A 22,552-nucleotide genomic window follows, 5' to 3' on the forward strand; every position below is an offset into this window, starting at 1 on the left:
GTACTATTCTAATGCGCACAGACATAGAGGGGAAAAACTACATTAAAAAAGCCTCGACTTAGAAGCAGAAACTACATAAATGCGTTTTTACGTACTCGACAGCACACAAAGCTCCACAGTAAATTAATCTTTAACCTCATTCAGATTCATAGAAATATAGAAATTAAACATTAAATGTAATTATTTACAATATTTACAAAAGTGTGGACTTTCTTTTTTTCTCTCCGTCTCGGCATTTATTAAATATTGTGTAATTTCTCACTTCAACCACAAGAGGTCTCTCCATGCTCGAACACAAACCAAATGCACGTGTGGAAGAGGACAGTCCCGAGGGAAACCGGGCTCAGAAACGCTGGAAAAATCCAGCAGGCTGGGAAACGACTCACGTTGTTTATTCTAGCAGCAGTGTCATGACTTAAACTTTGCTACTGGGAACAAAACACAAAGGGGAAAAAAAGTCTAATATCTGCTATGTAAGAGCTGAGCACGGTGTGTAAAACATGAAGAGCATGATCCCAGACTGCTCTCCTCCCAGCTGTTGCTCAACATGTTAGCACATCTGCTGGCTTTCATAAGATTACTAAAAAGGAAATTGCTTCAGTCTCCAGAAGAGGAAGTAAGAGCTGGGAAGAACGCGACGACTCAGCTTACTTTTTTCTTCTTTTTTTTCCCTCCATAAAGATGTTTATAGTGGCTTTTTATGGAACCTGAGGAAGAGAGTGTCTTCACATAGGAACTAACATAACACCAGGCTGGTGAGTTCTACGCTTTAAACGACATTGATTCATGGAAAAAGCATTAGCACGAAGAGATCCTTGACTTGTCATGTCTTACCTCAGGAATTCCCATGTGGGACGTCCTATGGCTCTCTTCAGGGCTCACTGCTGCTGGAGCTAATATAAAGCTGTGGTTAGATTTCCCTTTGGTCACAAAGCACCAAACTTATTCCAACAATGTTTGCTTGTATTGTCTAAAACTCAAAATTCTTGACGTTTAGCACGTCTGATATACTGAGCTATTTTTCCAAATACAAAGTAAAAAAGAAAAACGTATTGGAGGGGAAAAAAGAAAATCACTGTTTCAAACTTAAGACGATTAAGAGATTTGAGGACAATCTGTAAAAGCTTTAACAATAGTTTCCACATTTTGTCACGTTACAGAATCAGAGTCCGAAAAATCAGAATATACTTTAATTAACCAATCAGTCAATCAAGTTGATTTGTTTCGCACATTTCAGCAACAAGGCGGTTCAAAGTGCTTTACATCGTGTAATCATAAAAACATATTTCCTGATCCCTGAGGGGAAATTGGTTCTTTTTTTTTGACAAGCTGCTTTCCAGTGTTAAATATTAGCCAATATAGTATAACACAAGTGACAATTACAAGTTAATATGATCTAAACATAAATAAATGAAGTAAATAAATTGAAATAAGAGCAAGTATGTACATGAAAATATGTGGATCTATAAATCAACAACTAAAATATCTGATGCATTTCAGCCAAATTTTAAGTGACGGACCAACACAAGCCAACAAAACAAATGGGGGAAAGTGGGAGAAAAACATTATGGAGTTTTAAAACAATTTTACAAAGAAACACCTGATGGATATGGAGTGAAATAAAACGAGTCACATTGTTAGTAAAAAAAAAAAAAAAAGACATCCAGCTGTGTGTCAGTATACATACAGATGTTCAGTGAAGGCCTCAGAGGTTAGTTAAAGAACATGAAAGTAAAAGACATCATCATGAAAAACACACTGTAAACAGAAAAAAGTTAATTTGTCACAAATAATCAGTTTATCCAAGTAAATATATTAAACTGTCATGTTAAACAAACGTAAATAAAGCAAGTTTGACAAGCTTAACTTTATGACATGTAAGAAATGAAGCCCCGTGTTTGTTTTTTCAGTGCAGCAGAGAGTTCAGGGAGAAGGTTATGAAGTTTAGTCAGGCTCTAAATCAACATCCCACGCTCTGATCGCCTCACAGAGCTCCGTTCAATCCACCATCTGACAAACCCCCGCGGCACGACCGCTAACCTGCCAAGGCATGACCATCCGCTGAAACATGCAGGCTGGCTAATGAGCGCACAAAGCAGAAAAGCAGCCTAGAGCCAACTCTAACTCTGGAGGAGCTGCAGAAATGTGCAAGTTAGGTAGGAGAATCAATGGGCAGAAAAACTAGTAGATGTGCAAAACCCAACTTATTTCATTGACTATTATTTTTTTAGGGGAGTTTGGTAAGCCGATGTTTGCTTTGTCTTTTAAACTGGGATTTTCTTTTATCTGAAGTTGATCTTGCGGTCCGGCTGGTGTGGTCTGTAAACTGAAACTGACTTTGACACAAATCTTGTGAAAGAGTGTCGGGAAGAAAGCTGTTGTTGAAAGGAAGTTGAGAGAAACTCTGTCCAGGCGGCACAGCAAACATGAGAAAGAAGAAAGTGATGTTCACGCAAAACAAATAATTCCAGTGCAAAATTCAATAAAAGTTAGACGCAAGATTCCAAAATCAGTGTTCGAAGGCAACCAAAATTAGCTGGAGATATTTTTAAAAGGAAGAATTAGCAAAATTGTGAGTTTCTGGATAAGCGAAACCGATATCAGCTTACATTGAAGGACTTACTGACGTACTTTGAGTGAAACGTGATTCTCCAAAGTATTGACTGAGGTGAGGTTATCATAATTTCCAACTACAATATTTGGGTTTTTACTTGTGAAACCTTTTTCCATAATTTTCCTCCAGATTGGTGACTATGCACGATTTTGTTTTGAATTCATGAAAAAAACAGAATGTGGGAAAGTTGAAGGTCACTTTAAAGGCACTGCTAAGGTGATGTGGAGTTCATCCCAGCTGTCGCAGACGTTTTAGTGGAGTTTAAACAAGAGGCAAAACATTTTTGCCAAAACTTGTTTTCGCTTTTTACTGATGACGAAATCACTGGACAGCTTCGATAAACAATCATCATCAAGTCCAATCAAAATTTCTCAAAGAAAAGTTCTTTTTATGTCCGAACTTTAAATTTTAAAATGTGGCTTATCTGAATGCCTGGCTTACATTTTTTTTATTTTTATATATATATATCACACTTCTTCCAGACGTGGAATGAAAAAACAATCAGTTGAGTTAATTTATGGGCATATATAAAGTTGTTGAATGTGGATTTGGTTATTTAACAGCCACTGCTCATCGTACGCGGATCTTTCTGGAACAGCGTATGTTTGAATCACATGACTCATATTTGCTCCCAAATAAATAATTTCGCTGATGAATTGTTTTCTTAATCCGTCACAGCTGGTTAGCCCGGGTCACACTGTTGTACTTTCACTGTTGAACATTTCGTAGCGTTCTCCAGATGATTTTCTTTTCTTTTCTTTTCTGGGGAGGGAGGATTTGCTCAAATGTTTGTAGTGTTGCAATCTGAACTGAAGAAAGTTTCTTTCTTTTTGTCGTGGGGGGGGGGGGAAATCTTGTGGATTTATCTTTATATGACTCAGGAGGAAAAAAAAGAAGTCCAGGATTTTGCTTATTGTCACTTTGTGGGTTGTAGTTGGTTCACGCTTTGTTCGAACAATGTGACATTTTGCAGTGAGCTGTGAATGATTGAGACCGACTCATAACTAAATGCTAATGTATGATTACTGTGACGTTATCAAACAAGTTATCGAGTCATAATCCAATGGGGAAACCCGTGAGCCTTACATTTCTGGCAGCCAGCAATATGCTTGTTTTATGGGAAACCATACTCTTTTTCCTGTCATTTTAAATGTACATTTTTGCAGTTTATGCAGCACTTAACGACATGGATGATTGTTCTAAGATGAGCAATATGAAACAGAGTAAAACTAGAAGTAGCTGAGAATATAGTTATTAAAGAAATATGATGCTTCTGATGGGAAATGTGACTACAAAAAAAAACATTATTTTTTTGTTAGCATTCTCAAAGACAGACCTTTGGCTCCAGTTCTGACCAGCATTTTTTCTCTAAATCCAAGCGTCTGAGTCAGCAGAATATGCTTCTTTATATTAGTGGAGCATTCAGTGGTTTCATAAATCTAGTGAACGGAAGCTGCAGAAAGTCTTACTTTACTACAAATATAATGAGAATTTTATGCTGTAATAATGTAACTAGTAAAAATGCATTTACAATTTATCTGATGATAAACATAAAGGATAAACACTTATTGATTTATTTTATAACCAAGTTTGTGGATGTCAGCAAGCTTAGTTTATTGAAACAAGAAAAAGAAAACCAATTATTCTGTGAAAAGCTATTCTTCTTTGAGAAAGTTTATGCTCACAAACAACACTCGGGAGTTACCTTGAGGTTGCTGAGTCTGCTAGAGCTTTTGTTTCGTTGCCATGGCATCACGTCTGGTGTGTCCACATTACTCAACTTTGGGTTGTGTCATGTTATTAGAGGAAAACAATGTTTGCTTTCTAAAATATCAGCCGTAATTTATGCATTATAAATTACGCTGCATAACCTTCAAAATAGGTTATGAAAAGGCAACTTTCCAATTTTTGGAACTTGAAAGGATCATAATGAGGGGAGTTATTTGTGTGTGTGTGTGTGTGTGTGTGTGTGTGTGTGTGTGTGTGTGTGTGTGTGTGTGTGTGTGTGTGTGTGTGTGTGTGTGTGTGTGTGTGCGTGCGTGCGTGCGTGTGTGTGTGTGTGTGTGTGCCAAAGTAACTCCATAATTTTTTTTTTTTTGGTAACTATTGAGTCCAGGAAATTATTTCCAGTTGCAGTCATGACACAGTGGCAGCTAACACTTTCTCCAGTTAGGAGAAGCTATTTTTAGGCCAGCTTACGGTCAGTTATTCACCTGGGGATGGGCATCAGAAAGACTTTATCAGTGTGTTGAAATGCAAGAGGAAGGTGAACGGAGAGCGTCCAGCCGCAATCCAAACACACTCTTCCTTCTCTCTGTGTTGTTTCGTCCCGTGGAGGTGGGACCAAGCTGCTGACTAACTGGCTGAGCTGCATGGTGGAGACTCCACTTTGCACGCACAGGTCAGAGGTGAGGCTTCCTCTCTTTGCTCTGGCGTCCCGTGTAAACTCTCTAATCCTTCCTGTGTGTCTCACCGCCTCGCGCGTTGCTTGCTCTTAGGTGAGTCAATGCACTTTGCATGTTTGCTTTAAGCTTAGGGTACAGAGTTTTTATTTTATTTTAGATTTTTTTTTTTAATGCTCTTGTAGGAACTGAATCACCTAATATTGCCCGCATAATAAATTTGTATAAGTAGGATGTCAATAAAACACAGCGTTCAGTGTTGACTCTCCGACTGAAGAGCTTTTTAACTCCAACCTCAAAAGAGGGCTCACCTCCTTTCTCTTCCTGTCGCAGACGGAGAAACTGTAGTAAAGGTAACTATTCTCAAGCATTGTATAGAATTTTTTCCATTACAAAGCATGTATAGAAAAGCATGATGCAGCACCTTAAACCTGTGCTTATCCTAGATTGGTTTGGGATTACTAATTAGAAGTGTCGGGATTTTATTGTCCTCCCTGTTTGCTCTTCTGTCTACATTTATTTCTGCAGTTGCAGCAACATGTGTTTTAACAACAATCACTGCTTCTGGTTAGGACATGGTTAGCCACTTCATGCATGGAACAAGTCAAGTTGTCGTTCAGTAAACCACCAGAGGGTTTCGTGTAAGACTAAACTCTGAGCTGAGGTCAAAAACAAGTCTATATTGGCATATTCCCCATTTTTTTCCCCAAGTCATGGAGCTTCGTGTATCTTGATTTGAGCATTGTTTCTTCTTGAAGCTGTTTGCTTCGTTAACATCTAGCTTTGCCAGAGCACAATTTGTTCTGTTGCGTCACAGCTACTGTTGAAAGAGGTGTGATAAATCAGACATCTCTCGGAGCATCTCACCACAAACCAAAGCAGATAAAGATCTTCACAATAAGAATACGAGACACGCTTTTACTTTACAGAATGTTTCTCTCCGTCTTGCCCTGTGTCAAGTTGATCCCCAGCTATCGTGCCGCGCTGCGCCAGAGGTAACTCCCGTTGTGTTGCTTCTTTAGTGCAAAATGAGTCATGGATTTTGACAGCCTCCCACGGCTTGTAACTCATCAATCTCAGTTACGGAGATTACAGTAATTACACTTGGAAAGGCCACTACAGTTCGTGTCATGCTTATGTTTTTTCGCTGAAACGATGTATTTTGACACCCTTGAGATTAGCTGCTCCTTCCGTCTACCCCAACTCTGCATCTTTGGTTGAGAGATATTTTCTCATGCTTGGCTAAAAATAGAACGGGGTTCAGACCTCGCTCTCTGACAAAGAGAAGCACGTCCAGTTCTGATCCTGAGCACGCAAGGCTTTCCAAAACAGAAAGCGAACCCAAATGTGAGAAACACCCGAAGATGCGAACAGAAGCGACAAACCCGACACCACCAAACCGCAACCGGCAGATGAGAGGGGGGTGGGAGACATTTTTAACAATCAAGAACATTTTCATGGAGCATGTTTGATATCCGTCTAGTAGAAAGAGAGAAATTAAATATTTTTACAAGGAAGGAAAACTTTCTAAATATCGGCAATATTACCAAACACAATCCCTCATTCATTGACAGTGAAAAGGTGATTACACAAGTCTGTGATGCCTTGTAATGCCTTGGCAACCTGCCTCAGCTATTGACCACAATGGCCTCCCTAATGGATGATTGGAGAACTCATCACTTTTAGGAACTTCTAGACCAACTAAAAACCTGTCAAAAACTTGCAAGTGGACCTTTTTTTGAAACAGTTTCATAACCTACAGGAAAAATGAAACCATCCATCAATTTTTTATACCTGCTTGTTCTTGCCTATCTCTAGTGGTCATTGGGCAACACCCTGTACACCCTGTACAGTTCATCAGTCTTTCATAGGGCAACAGAGACAAGCAGGACAAACATGTGCACACTCTCTCAATTTAGATATCGATGAGTCATGTTTTAGAGTGTCAGAGGAATCTGAAGTACGCAGAGAGAATCTACTTACGCACAAGCAAACTCCATCCAGAAAGACCCCAGACCGCAAGTCGCACTCTGGACCTTCTTGCTGCAAGGGACGAGTGATTGAGGAAAAACCTCACAAACTGATCAACACATTCAAACTGTTGTAAGAACAGTAACATTTTTTTAAAGGAAAAATCTGCAGAAGTCTGCAGAAGTACATCTATTGATGCCTGAAGGCGGTTGAAAGGTTGTTGAGGTTGATCAAACAGCCCATTCAAGTGTGTCTTTGTTCCTTTTTCAAGGCTTATGATTTCGTGGCGCTACAGGCCGTTAAGGACACTAATTGTACAGGGAGTGGGCAAGGAAAAAGAAAAAGGGTGGGGATGGATATGCTGTTCCCAAGAGTTAGGAATGGCACCCTGGACGACTGCGTTGGGGACTAATACAGCTACACCTCATGCAGCCCCGGCTATTTAAATGACACTGGAACTTAAAAGTATCTCTAACTGGCATGGAAATGTTATACATGGTCATTCATTTTGTTTGACTTTTACTCCTTTGTCTTCATCAGCTGCTACAGGTGAACAAGAACTCCTTCTTTCTTTCAGGCGGTCTAGACAGCAGGTGGAGTAGTAGCAAACTGACCTTCTTGTATAGGCGTCTGCAGTTATTTCAGGTATTAGCAGTTGTTGATCTCTCTGGTCAGGAATGAATGACAAAGCTTGATGAACAGACTTGTGGTGGGAACTCTACACCCATTCAGGGCGTGTGTCAGTCAGCGTAGCAAGTTGGGACTCGCCTCGCAGACTCAGTGCATGAACCAAGGATCGAGGTTTCAATTCCCCTTTTTCATAAGAAATCAAATCTTTCTCCCTTTAAAGAAAAATTGTCATTTTTGCTTAGCTTACCATTTCTTCCTAGTAATATAAGGAATGGGAACTAAATTAGCTGATGTGAACTTCACCCCAAAACAATTTTGTCCTAAGCTAACCTTTTTAAATCAGCAAATAATTTTGACACAATTTTGACAATTTTCCTGTGTCGTTACACAAGTTCACTTGTGTACTTCTACACATACGAGCTCGACATTTCACATGCACTGATTTTGTCGGGTGTTTGGCTAGAGGAGGGAGAGCGATTGTGTCTCATCGTGCAACTTCCATAGGAAATGAATGGAGACGGAGAGACGTCGCAAACCCCAAGAACTTTTAAACAATCATGTTGTGTATAAGGTGTACATATTAATACACCTTATATTCAGAGTTACATTCAGAGGTGAAACTGAGGTGCATCACCAACGTACCTGTTGGGAAACATGAAGACGTAAAGCATTTCCAGTGAGACAAACTGTATAACAGAAAAGCAACGCAGCTTGAAACAGCTATATTTTTGGTTTGTAATTTATTGTCTGACAGTTTCTCTTAGTAGAAATGATTTGCATGTTTTGGCCTCAATGTGTGTTTCACACAGGAAGCTCAATGGTGGTACACCACCTCCAACATCACTTCTGTGGACCAATCAGCTTCTTTGTAAATAACCATCTAATGCAAACATGATGATGGTTTAAAGGTTTATAAATGAGTGTTTCTGTTACCTGTGTTATGAAACTGCATTTGTTTTCAGACAGTAAGACTGACTGTAGCTTCAGCCTACAGGGCCAACTAATCTACTGAACAAAGACCCGAGAAACGTCACTACGACATGCAAAATGTTACCTTCTTATAAAAGTTAAACAAAAGCTCAGTTCAAAAATGTAGAGCCACAGAAAACCTGAGGTTTGGAATGATGCAACCATGAGAAAACAGACTAAAACCACTGGTCTTTGTAACGTTTACATTTAATTCGCCAGTAAAAGTCTAATCTGTATCTTTGTCGTTTTCTTTCTGTTCCCTTCTGACTTGTCAGGAATCTTAAGTGCTTTGTTGCATCAAATCAACCACATCTCTGTTGCATTATGAGTAACACTAAACTCATTCCTAATTTCAGATTTGGTTTCTCAGCTTGTGAACATGACACAGTGTTGACTACGAAGCCCTTGACGTCAGATGTTTACGAGCCTATCGGTTCCCTACATGTCGTCGGGACCTTGGACCCGTGTTCGCTCCTGAGCCTGAGTGTTGAAACGGTCGCCTCACAAACAGATGGACAAAGTTCGCGTGACTGAGCAGGACAGCTCCCTCCTGCTAGCACTTGACTGAAGGCAAACAGAAATAAACACCTTTCCGTCGTGAAATCAATCGTTGCACAAATTTGTTCCGTTAGAGAGGCCCATTACCCAACAGCGTCGCACGCTGTGGTTTCTGCCTCGCAAGCATTTGCTGGACATGTTGTGCTTTGCTCTGGAGAATGAATGAGCTTGTTTTGTTGGGAGCAGAAAGGTCCGTCCGGGAAGCAATCAGAGATTTGTGTGTTATCACTTCAATAAAATAAAGATGAATTTTCCAGTTCCAGGCAGCCACCGCTCCTCCTCTTTGACAAGGACAAACAGAGTAATCACTTTATCGCTCTCTCAACCTCTCCACCGTCTCCATAGGCGGTAGTAACATGGAGCTTTGTTTGCTTGGAAGATTAAGTAGATCCTGATAAAAAAAAAAAGAAAAGAAGCTTGGCTCTCCTTTAATCTGAGGTCTGGAAAATCAAATTTTGAGTTTAAACATGATTTTCAATGCAGTTTTTTTTTTTTTTGCTAGCACAACTAGCTACTGACACAATGGAAGAGGATTAGGACCGATAAAAAAGAAACAAAAAAACAAACAAAAATATTATTCTGTGATTTTTCGCAGAATTTTGATCTCAGAAGATTAAAGTAAAAAAAATCTAATAAAAAAAGGGGAAAAAATCTGAAATTCTGAATTCTGACTTTTTTCCCTCAGAATTATGTCTTTTGATCTCATAAGATTAAATAAGTCCCTCGAATAATAATAAATAAAAAAAAGTCAGAATGCTGAGACAAAATAATTTTCCCTTTGATGAGAGTCATCCATCTCCATCCACCCACTGTCAGGACGACCTGCTGAACTCCTCCTGGGTTCCTCTCCCGTGCTGCTCTGTCTAAGCTTGTCCCAGATTTAAACTATGCTCGGCATGCTCTGACTCTGCAACGACTCTGGATGGTTATGCAGGTTCTTAGTCACTCAAGTCAGAGTAATCCCAGGTGCTTGAGCCAGATTAGCTGGACTTCTTCTCTTCTGAAATCTGTGACTTATTTGACTTCCGATCAGAGCTGAAAATTAGCATCTGACTTTTTAAACCAAAACGGCTCCAGACGTATCGTGTCTGAAATTGGTTTTAAGCCGTGAGGTTAATTTCATTGGTGCAGCTGGTAGAGCTGTTGCCTGGCAGCAGGTTTTAAATCCTGGCTTGGGGTCTTTCAGCATGGAGTTTGCATGTTCTCCCCTTACAATCCGTCTTTTGGAAAAAAAAGCTTAGCACCTCAGGTAGATTTCAACCTTATAAATTTTTGGGCTTTGTCACGGATCTTACAAATTTACTTGTGCAATCAGGTTTCTTACGATCTTGCTTTTGTAGGATGCTTTTTATATGTTGATAACTGTTTATTTTTATCTATTTAGTTTTTTTCTAAAAGTCTCTTCAGTGACAAAAAAACAGTTTTTTAATTGTCTTTGTTGTATTAAATAGAAGAGAAAGACCTGATTTTTAGATATTATTCAGTCATTTACTGGTGCAGCCACTAGTGGTCCTGATTCGTGAAATATATAACTGCATTGTAAGTTGCAAATAAAAGAAAAAGAGAGAAAACAATCAAACTTAATACATGATTAGTTTGGACTTTCTGTGTCCAAAGAATAATAAATGCAGCCCGATCAGAAGTGAAGGTTAGAAAAAAAGAGAAGAATAAATTTCTCCAAATCTGAACTGTTTTGTAAATTAGATATTTTTAATTCCAACTTGTAACAAACAGGTCGAGGATTTTGCTTTCCTAGCTTTTAATTCAACAGGAACATCAGGAGGACATGCATCACACACATCTCTTTCAGAAATATCATCTTATCCATGTAGATTAGATCTCTACAATATTGTTGTGAAACTACAATTGAGAGTTTAAACAGTCCCAAAGGCATAATACAGACACGCAACTGTACCTGAAACCCCTTTTAGTCAAATGATTCAACACTGTTAGTCAAAACTGAACCCAGTCATTGCTTTGGAAATGAATAGCGAAGCTCCCCCGTCTGCCACTGTCAGTCAGTCACACGTTTGGCGAAGGATGTGGTTAGATAAAGATCACTCTCCGTGGGAAAATCTGTGGTGTTAGAAACAGATATAACCAATGAAACTATAAGACTACTAATGTTTCATTTTGTTCTTCTTCTTTAAGTCTAGAGAACGATGATGATGAAGCCGCATCGGTCTTCAGATGCAGATCAAGCTGCACCTGTCACAAATGTTGACACGCAAGCAGCAGGAAGAGCTTTAAAAGAAAAAAGTGTAATTTCTGTATCCATGGTAACCAGCACCTGAACTGCTTGTTAATGCACTGCCAGTTTGTGTTTGAGCCCTGAGGTGCTCCAAACATTACAGCGTCCTTCCTCTGATGGACAAAGGACACTGGTGGGGGGGGACGTCGCTATGGAGACAGTCAAAAACAAAAACATAGCCATTTCCTATTTGAAGCTGTACACGCTCTGTGTGAACATATAGGTGTAAATAATCTATGGTGCGATGTAGAGGATGAATACTGTAAAGGTATTGCTGTTTAATTTAGGCAGGAACAGGAAGTCACACTTAGCTAACAGGTCTGCTGCGCCGCATCGGCGTTTCTGACACTTCGCTCGACTGGCTGCATTTTCCAAAACAACCTTTATGTTAAATCTAAAAAGTTATTCTAATCTCCATCAAACACTGTAGAAAAAAAAAAGTATTGTAGCGCGTTCAGGTAAACATAAATGTTCTTCTCTGAAGAAAGAAAGGAAGCAAGTCAGTATGGATCAACATAATCCAGTTTTTTATTCATGTTAATTTAAAAAAAAAAAAGATTGCCAATAATAGATGTTGATGGGTTCTTTCCTGGCCACGTTAAAGGAAGGAAATCCTGGCAAAACAACTAATGTAACAACCAGAGCATGGAGGAAATGTACTTAACTTACTTAACAGCTTTAAAACACACTTTTAGAAAAAACATCAGAATTTCTTGCCATTTTACTCCTAAATTGCTTTCCCTCTCTTGGCATGGTTATGAAAACTTCTAACATGAACTTGTGTATATTTGCAGTTTTATTTGACTGAGGAGATAAAATATGAAGGTGCAGAGGGGAAAAACAATCATTACAATCTTCAAGATGAACCCAGCAGGAAGAACATTTCTTGGCATTAAACTTAGCCTTGTTTTTAGTTTTGACAGTCTGACCTTAGCATTAGCTCTTTAGTTTTTAAAGACATACAAGCCTAAGCACAGAACAGAATACCTTCAACAGTGAGGGAGACTGGGTGTTTTTTTTTTTTCTTTTTTAATCATTTGGGTTAATTTAGTCATCAGATACGGAGAATGGCGTCTCCATGGACACCAGACGGTGCCTGGTTTGAAAGCATTACTCAGCGTTTTTCAGCAGTTTCCGCTGTGACTCCTCCGGTACCGGTATCTGTGGTTGAGGAGCAGAGGGTGGGAGAATGGGGAAGGAAGGAGCAGAGAGAGGAAGAGAAACACAAGTGTTATGAAAATCTTTACACTGGAGGTTTGTGTCAGAGACCCACTGGCTGGCACAGCATGTTCAGATTGCTGCTATAATCCATAAGGCACGGTCATTTATGTGTTTCCGTTTGTTTCCAGCAATGGGCCCGAGTTCATCGCTGGAAAGCTTTCTGTTGTTCCTCTGGATTTCAGGGATCTGTGGTGGACTGGCCCAGGCTCAGCTCATGAAGAAAGGTTGGTTTTGTTTTCTGTCTTGACATAAATGTACCAAAGTACCATATGTCTTTTGAAAAAAAAAAAAAAAAAAAGGCAATAGGCTGTTGCTTTGTAATGTTGTTTATTAAATCACAAGTACGACATTTCCCATGGTTTTGCTTCTTCAACAGCCTCCACTCGTCATGTGCAAGCGTTTTACTGCCCTCTTGTGGACAAAAATGCAACATGATCCACCCGTCTCACAAAAGAAAATTATATGATGGATCAGTTATACATTTTATTGAAGCATGTGAAAAATTAGTTATATCCTTTTCAATAATATAGGAAAATTCTTTATTGCCATTATAGCAGTCAAACCTTATAGTCTTATAATATAATATATTATAATATATTATATTATATCTTATAATATAATATAGTCTTACAGGTTTCCATTGGTATTTTGAATCATACCAATTCCATTGGTATGATTGTAAGGAGATTTTCTTGAGACTGGAAGATCTCCTTACCATCACCCTAATCTTTTGCTCTCTCCAGATATTCTCTGTCAGATTAAAGTTGGGACTCTGACTGGAACACAGTTTTAAAATGTACACCTAATCAAGGCAACTGCAGCATTGCTTTCAAATAAAGTTGACAGAAAGGATGTCTGTGCTCTGTTGCTCACTAACAATGACGAGTTTGTTTAAAACAAGTTTGCTTAAAGTTATAGTTGCTGAAGTTTGAATCATACCTGAAAGTGACATCACACATTTAAGTTGACAGCATGAGTTTTCTGATGAACAGACATGATGTGAAGCTAATTTTAGTAACTAGAATTTGACAGAAAGTTGAGAACTGAACACCTGGATATAAACGATGTGACCTGCATTGCAGATAGCTGCACCAACTACGAGCTCGTGTTTGAACGGGTGTTCTCTGTGCCCGGGGACGCGGCCATGCTCTACAGCACCCTGCTGTCTCCGGACGTCTTTAACTTCACCGCCGTCCCGTTCAACATCACCTGGTTCAGCGCAAAGACGGGACAGGAGATGAGAAACGAGACCGGTCGGATTCTGGTGCTCCAGGAGACACTTTGGTTTCTCAACACCACTCTGGACGACGATGGGGAATACCTCGCCATAGTGCGGTAAGAGACTGTCTGAAGGCAAAGTCATTACAACAAAGCAAAGGCTTTTGTAAAGGCTTCTGTTTAGGCTACTACTTGTTGGAAAACTGATATCCATTGTAGGGTCTTTCTACATTAACTACTCCAAATAAAGACATTTACATCTTTTTTTTCCTCACTGTTTGACATGAAATAAGACCAAACCTCTCTTATTTTAGGTTAATTGCTATTAGCAAAATTATTTCTACTTGCTAAATGCCACAAACGCAGGAGTTTACGCACATTTCCTCAGTATTTGGTGGCATTGCCTTTGAACGGTATGACTTGGATCAAACCTTTTGGGGTTCCTTCCACAAGCTTCTAACAATAGTTTGCCGGAGTTCTGGCCTATTCCTCCTGACAGGAACTGAGTCAGGCCTGTTCAGATCTGCTCACAACTTCTCCAAAGGGCTGAGATCAAGGCTTTGTGGCAGCCACACCAAAACATTGACTTGGTTGTCCTTAAGCCACTTTGTCGCCACCTTGGTCCTATGCTTAGGGTCATTGTCCATTTGGAAGACCAATCTGTGCCCAAACTTTAACTTCCTGGCTCATGTCTTTAGATGAGCCAGGAAGTTCATCTAAACTTCCTGGCTCAGGATTTCCGCATAATGTTCTTTCCTCTATTTTATGAAGCGCACCATTTCCTCCTGCAGCAAAAACAGCACCACACTATGATTCTGCCACTCTTCAATTAATTCAAACATGTTAGCCTATCAGAAGTTTCCAAAGCCATGACATCATCATCATCATCATCTGGGTTCCTCTGTTGCATAAAGAGACAATAATCACTCTGAATGAAAACATTGCACTGTCTTTCCATGCAGAACTCCTTCTCAGTGCTACATGCAGTCCATTAAGCTGGTGATAAATCTGCCAGAGGCTGGAGAGTGTGGAAGGCCACAGAAAGCGTTTACATCTCTCACAAAAGATGTGGCTGACAGAGTGAACTGCCTTCTGGGGGATTACGTTGAGAAACTGGATGGATATGGCATCAGCTCCTCTGTCACGTGGTACAAAGTGAGTAACATCCAATTCTTCACAGCCCAGGTCTACATGAACACAGCAAAATCAGCGGACCACAAATTATTTTCTAGCTTTCCCGCATTATTGTTGTGAAACAATTTTCTATACAGTCAAGAGAATGTCTACAACACTTGGAATAAAAAGCTTCCTCTCTTTTCCTTATGAAGATGAGATGAATGCCTTCCTAAGTATGTTCAAGTTCAACTTTCTGCAGGTGAAGGTTTTTTTTATATGCATCTGGTTTCGTGCTGATGAGTTGTATGCAACAGTTTCCTCTCAACAGAACCGCAGTTCAGGAAAATCGCACCTGTCCCTTTAGGAACAAAGTATAAAACGCAATAAAATCTTATCCTCTACCCTTAAAAATGGATAATCATAGCCTTTGTTATTATTATTGTCAAGTTATTAAATCATGTTGAGTCCTTGTGGGTCTTTAAAGTTCAACATAATTTTTTGTTCATCCGACTCAGGGCTGTGACCCCATACTGGACTCAGGCATCCAAACCTTCCAGGACAGGAACAAACTGGCCTTCTACAAGGTGAAAACTGAAGACAGCGGCACTTACACCTGCACTTTGACCTTTACCCTCGATGGCGTGACAGTAACCGTGTCGGAGACCACCGAAGCAACGGTAGACGGTCAGTTCAGATCGTGCATTTATACATAACAGCAAAAATTATTCGTACTGCCTACTTTTGAAGTACCGTATTTTCTGCACTATATGGCACACCTAAAAACCTTCAATTTCCTCAAAAGCCGACAATGCGCCTTATAATCCGGTGCGCCTTACATATGGACCAATATTGAGCCACAACAGGTCTAGTAACTACGGTAAGCAGCCGCCGACTTCATTTTCGCCCGTAGAAGAAGAAGCGCGCGGTGCATGCTGGGATAGTTGTCAGAATGCTGGTTGTTAATAAAGTTTGACTGACCTATCTACCTACCGATCGTCTATAATCAGGTCGTCTGCAGATCATTTAGCACCACGTTCTCCACCAACATGCTGTGTGCGAATGGAGAAGGGTGACCATCATCCGGCCACGCCCCGGCCCAGTCGCGGAAGGCTCTCCTCGCCGACCGGAGTCGGACTGTTTTGTTGACATTCTGTTTAGTGCAGCTCCATCTAGTGGATGCATAACGTAACTCCAGCCTCTACTGTAGCGTCTATTCTATGCGCCTTATAATGCGGTCCGCCTCATATATGAAAAAAGTTTTAAAATAGGCCATTCATTGAAGGTGCGCCTTACAGTGCGGAAAATACGGTAACTGGTTAAATATTTCAAAAGTAGGTTTTGGACTCATTTGCTTTTGTACGACCTCGTTCTAGTTCATTCCTTCTGTTAGTTTGGATTCTTATTTTAGGTGTCAGATTTACTTTGTTAGAGTTTTGTTGAGATGCTTTACCAGGCCGAGAAAGAGTCACATGCTATTAGACAAAGGGCCCATAGTAAAGAGTTACATTTTTGATTCTGTTAGACACCAAGGTCCATTTCTCGCGAGAAACAGAAACTTATCAGGCCAAGAGACATGGTGTGATTTCAGGGAGTGTCTTCAGTTCATATAATCAGCTACCCTCCTCCTTCTCCTCAGACGCTGCACAGACTTTTTTAGAAACTCTTCTCGGATGTAATGGTAAAGCGTCTCCTTTCAGCGCTGAAAGTTAATAAAATAAGTAAGTCGATTGAGATTCTCGTTCTCAACAGTTTCTGATCAGAATTCCCTCCAGTGTCAGTCTGTCATTCACTCTTCTTTTCTATTATGACGGCTCGTAAGCACAGTAGGTGCACACCGCCACCTACTGTGCATGAGTGTGTAGCAACACTACCATTAAATTATATTTTTTTATTATGCCATTATGCCAACAGTGGCAGAATTCAATTGCCTTGACCAAGCAAACAAAAGAGATGATCAAATAGCAAGAAACAAAATCATACATTTTTAATTTTTTTCTCTTTTCAGATAAGTACTCCCTCGTTCCACAAGTTCATAAGCCGGAAAATGAAATTATCAAGGAGGCAAAAGGTGAGGTCTGCCTTTTGACATGTTTTGCTTTTATAAATGTGCCTGCATGTTTGAAACATTTAGTTTTTAATCAATACAGTCTTAAGTGTTTTAAATGTCCATGCAATGTTATCAGACGTGCAAAGTTTGCTCGAACATGTCTAGCGTATTTTACAAAAGCATAAATACATCCAGATTTGTTTAGTACAGTTAATTTAACTGGTTTGCTCTTCAACATACTGAACAAGACATGCCAAATAATATCAAATAAAAAAGACAATTCAAATAAATCAGTGGTTGAGTTCAGCAAATCACAGTCAGGCTGACAAATTTCTTCTGTCTTGCTTTTAGGGTCAAATTTCACAAAGAGTTGTCTGGTGTTTGTTCCCGGTGCTGGGATACCGTTCATTGACGTCATTTGGTTGGTCGAAAATAAGGTCATGTTTGATTCTGAGCCGTCTGACCGCATCTACACATCAGACCTGCGGTTGGTACATTTAAATTAACTTCTGCTAGTGGAAAAATGATGCCAACTTTTAAGGCCGACGCTTTCAATGATTCGACTTTCTAACAGTTCGTGGACCCAAGATGAACCAAAGGGTGTGTGGTTGGAGCGGCTGCTTCTCTTCTCCGAACTGAAGGAGGAGGATTTCTACCTCAACTACACCTGCAGGGTCTTCAGTTCCCGGGGCTACCCGGACGGATATTTTACTTTGTTACCAGCAGGTAAAGCTCGTGGGCATCAGATTTTCTTACGGTGCTCCACTGTGCATTACATAGCATGAGCTGTACACAAATTGGAATTACAAAAATAAATCAGCTTATTGAAAAAACACTAGTAAAAAAACAACAACATGCTTTTAGATAAAAAAGTTTTGCGCTAGAATGAGGTGGGGGTTTTTTCCTGGCAGAATCAAAATTTGTGTATTTTGCAAACTGGCAATGGAAATAGTCATGTGATCAACAACCTATAGCACGTGTGCGAAAATGACAGTTTTTAATGATGACTTAGAATAGAATAACATTACTTGTCCCTTACTGGTGACTCAGCAGTGACGTTTGAATCAAAGCATGCAAATTCCCATAAAAGTGAAAATAAAGAAATTAAGAGTAATAGACAGAATGACCTTCATTCAACTCTAAGCATTTCTAAAGGTAGAAAACAAACAGTTTAGCTCAGTGCTCTTTGCAATGAAAATCAAACTTTGGTTTTTCTATATCAAATCAAATTTCAGCAACAAGGCAATTCAAAGTGCTTCATATTATAAAAACACAAAATGCAACAACTGAGACTGCATTTTTCCAAGTGCCACCATTACACATCAAAATGTTTGTTAGTGTTTCATTAATTGTGGTGCAAAAGCAGCTACAAACAGGCGGGTTTTTAGTCTTGATTTAAAGGAGCTCAGTGTTTCGGCTGTTCTGCAGTTTTCTGGACGTTTGTTCCAGATTTGTGGTGCATAGAAGTTGAATGCTGCTTCTCCATGTTTGGCTCTGGGGATGCAGAGCAGAACCAGAACTAGCAGACCTGAGAGGTCTGGAAGGTTGCTATGACAATAGCAGATCTTTAATGTATTGTGGTGCCAAAACAGTTCAGTGATTTATAAACTGTATGTGCATCTATCTTCCTGGTTTTAGTGAGAGCCTGAGCAGCAGCATTGATATTGAGATTTTGCAGCAGATTTGATCATTTTTCAGAAAAAAATATCTCTTTTTTCAATTCAGTAATTGGAATACTTTTACAGAACAAATTTATAAGCAAAGTCTGTTTAACTACGTAGCTAAAAACAAAGTATTCTCAATGTAAACTGATTTTACTCAGATATATGATTTCTTGTTTCCACAGATCCGAACATCATCCTTCCCATCGGTTTAGTGTTTGGTGGAGTGACTGTTCTCTTCGTCATCAGCGTCACCGTCTACTACATCTTCAGGATAGACATTGTGCTGTGCTTCAGGAGAGCGTTTCCAGTCCTTTATACAAATAAAGGTAACACTTTACAGCAGAGGTGAAGATAAAAATGTGCTGCGGATACTACAACACCATCACTGGAAATAAAGTAGAAACACCCAGTTAGCAGCCTCTCCCTGAAAACAAACCAAAGAAAAAACAATACGGCAGCTATAGGATACAGTAGCACACAAAAATCCAAAGCTACAGAATCTCAAAATTTTTTATCTCGCATTTCAGCACATCTTTACAGAGGAAGCACACAAACCACAGCACTGCACTCTCTTTCAGATAAAATTTCACCCGCCTATGATTTTGACTAAATTGTACTCAAAACTGAGTTCCTGGTAAAATAACTTTTTCTGACTTTGTCCAGTTTATAATAAAAAAACTTACTGCCTGATTATAATTATCACTATGTGAAATAAATAAATGGATTGTGTTTTTGTTGTGGGTTGCACAGTGGAACAGCAGGTGGCACTGTTGCTCTGTAACAAGGAGGTGCAAGGTTTAATTCCCACCAAGGGTTTTTTTCAGAATGGAGTGTGCTTGTTCCTCTAATTCATGTTTTCTCTGTGCTTCCTCCCTCAATTCAAAGCATTCATTTTAGTTTAATTGGTCCCTGTAAGTTTCATTTGTGCGCTCATGTTTTTATTATTATTATTATTATTATTATTAATTATTATTATTATTTTCTGAAGCCATTGTTATTTAACTTGGTACAATTTTGTTGTCTGTTTTGAGGAAGCAAGCTTTTTATGCAACCAATTCAAATTTATTTTTAGATCTTGATGGCAAGCTGTATGACGCTTATGTGGCATACCCCAGTCCTGGTGCCTTTGGCTTCAGTGAGGAAGTGGAGAAGTTCGCCCTGCAGACGTTGCCTGAAGTGTTGGAACAGGCCTGTGGCTACAAACTGTTCATAGCAGGCCGTGACTGCCTGCCGGGGCAGGGTAAGTCTCCCACATGGGAAAGTTAGCTTCTGAAGCTAATTTAGCACTGGTGTGAAACCTCAGTATGAAGGCAAACTGTGCTGTAAGTCTGGGCCTTATGGAAGAGTGGCAAAAAGTCATTTTTGAAAAAAATTGAACAAAAAACAGAAAAAAAAGTTTGCTACTCATGTGTTTGAAGTGAAGTTTGACATGTTAAATAACGTCCAAAATATCAACTCAAAACAAAGATGCCCTTTAAGAGCATTTTACAAAAGTCTGAACATCGTTGTCAGCAGGTTTAATGACATTCATTAGTGTGAAACTGAAAACAAGATAATTAATACAACAAAAATATGAATATGAAATGCACTTTTAAACATAACTTCTACTGATTAACATCCTAAATACGTCTATAACCTACACTACAGACGCCATCTTGGACAACCTCGCAAATCGCGGGTACTTTGCATAACAAAAAGACTACTTTCACAGTCAAATAACGCATTGGTGGGCTACATCTTAAGCAGAAACAAAGATACTAAACTATTCCTTTAATACATACATGTAATGCAGTCTGAAGCGAAAAATATCTGCAGTTATGTCCAACAGGACGTCATTACCATGTTGCTTGTCTGCTACTTGTTTAATAAAGTTTTCATCCAGATAAAAGTTTAAGTTGCAATGCGTAACATGAACACATGAGGGCAGACTTCCCAATTTTTTTGTCCTGCATGGACAAAATTAGTCTTTGAAAAAATAACATTTCCAGCTTCATAACAGAACATCCTCAGTCACTCGACTCTTTAAAGGCCTGTTAAACATCAAATAATTTGATTCACCAGTTTTGGAGAAAGCAGCTCTGAAGAACTGGATTTGGGCACCTCGAGTGTAAGATAATTTATTGTCCAGTTACATCCCTTGGTGATCATTCAGAGTGCGCCATTTCTCCTTAGCTACCTTGTTCAAGTCCTCACTCAGCCGACTGGAGTCCATTTATCTGGTTTTCCATCTCACTTGTCATTCCTGGGGTGGTTTGGCATAGTTTATATATGCATCCTATTCCCTTCACGGTTTCTCATCTTTCTCTTTGCTCCCTGTCTTCCTGCAGCCATCGTGGACTCTGTGGATGAGAACCTTCAGGCTAGTCGTCGTGTTCTCCTGCTCTACACCGCTTCCACTTTCATTAAAAAGAGGCACACGAGCAGCACCAGCAGTAACAACAACAACATTACGAAGATTAGCGAGGAGGTTGATAAAATCGAAAGCAGGACCAGCGAGGGCAATGGCAGCGTGGGTTTTGGTGGTGACGACAAAGCGTTTTCGGACGCAAGGCAGCATCTGGAATGTGTGGCATCCATGAACAGAGCGCTGCTGGAGGGCTCCTTAAAGGTAAGACAGAGAAATGTCATCGTATAGCCACAGAAAGTCACACAATTTGGCCAATAAGCAACTCTTATTCACGTAGAATCTTCCAGTGTCCTCAACAAAGAGGTTCTAATGGAGTTCTGTCCTCTCAGGTCATTCTGGTGGAGCTGGAGGAGATCACCCCGGCCCAGCTGGCCCTCTTCCCCGAGTCGGTTCGCCACCTGAGGAAGAAACAGGGCGCCGTGTGCTGGTGGAAGTCTCTCCGAACGAGGCAGAAATGGAGGACATGGAGAGAAGACGAGGAGAGACGTGGAAAGGACTCACAAGTGTCACCATCCCTCTCTCTTTCCTCCAGGTTTTGGAAAGAAATTAGGTATCATATGCCAGTTAGAGGCAAGAGGGCAGCTTATCCAGAGAAAACTGCCTTGTTGAACTTATGACCCAAATGGTCAGAGGACATTTTTGCCACTTCTTGTCAGTTAAGGGTCCAGTGTTGTGCAACATGTACTGAAATCGAAGAAACCTCAAAACCATCTGATGTGTACAGCATGACAGCTACCCAAAGCTTCCTGAAAACAAGTGTTGGAATTATTTTCTAAGTATTTATGTAAATTAGTGTAAATACAGTTGTAAAAATGATGAAAATATTTGTACATATTTGGTCTTTTTTTATTGTTGTATAGAGAAAATGAAAGCTGTGAGTTTCTTTGTACACTATAAATGTAAATATAAGCCATTTGCAAAACAGTGAAATGACTCTCATCAAACTTTTTTTTAAATATATTTTAGCATTAAACATTGTTTTAAAGGTTTTTAAATAAGAGAGAAGTTTATCAAAAATAAACTCAACAATCATTATTACTAACTTGTTTGTGGATAAAGATATCAAAGTGAGCTTCATTCTTTAATGTGTATTTTTGAGTATAGTTTTACTAATCGTACAAGGCTTATTGACTGTGACACCAATACCAATGTCATGTGGCTCCCAATCAATGGGGTTTAATACGATGTAATACATGAAATCTCAGAAGAAGACAATATTTGGAACAAGAGAAAAAGCCTTTTCTCCCGATAACAAGTGTTAGATTCATAGACATAATATAAGAGTAGACCCCGCATTGGCCGCTCCGGCGCAGGAAATACGGCGGCCATCTTGGAGCGGTCGTCCCTCCTACTTTGCTCAACCAAAACAACAGGAGATGCCTCAGCATTGAGGGATATTGTTATTCGGATCTATGGATTATTGATGTGAGGGCTTGACAAACAACATTTCATAAGTAAGATGGACATATTATTGTGTATATTTT

General features: G+C 39.6%; 1 protein-coding gene across 6 annotated transcripts; it reads left to right on the forward strand.

Annotated features, from left to right (window-relative positions):
• The first annotated feature begins 496 nt into the window (after positions 1–496).
• Positions 497–21,998, forward strand: LOC106926662 (interleukin-1 receptor type 1-like). 6 transcript variants are annotated; one of them, XM_088011045.1, is made up of 12 exons: positions 497–755; positions 12,745–12,840; positions 13,699–13,951; positions 14,797–14,989; positions 15,466–15,634; positions 16,956–17,018; positions 17,349–17,484; positions 17,572–17,723; positions 18,844–18,987; positions 19,734–19,901; positions 20,989–21,269; positions 21,398–21,998. In XM_088011045.1, exons 2-12 carry the CDS (start codon positions 12,747–12,749, stop codon positions 21,683–21,685), a joined length of 1,941 nt encoding a protein of 646 aa, XP_087867171.1. In that variant the 5' UTR covers positions 497–755; positions 12,745–12,746; the 3' UTR covers positions 21,686–21,998. The 6 variants fall into 6 exon arrangements, with proteins under 6 accessions (XP_087867171.1, XP_087867187.1, XP_087867181.1 ...); XM_088011061.1 differs by lacking the exon at positions 497–755 and adding an exon at positions 2,090–2,668; XM_088011055.1 differs by lacking the exon at positions 497–755 and adding an exon at positions 4,695–5,022.
• The last annotated feature ends 554 nt before the right edge of the window (positions 21,999–22,552 follow it).

This window comes from Poecilia mexicana, unplaced genomic scaffold (assembly GCF_051168715.1).
Source record: "Poecilia mexicana isolate PSO_F unplaced genomic scaffold, ASM5116871v1 scaffold_2, whole genome shotgun sequence".
Classification (NCBI taxonomy): Eukaryota; Metazoa; Chordata; class Actinopteri; order Cyprinodontiformes; family Poeciliidae; genus Poecilia; species Poecilia mexicana.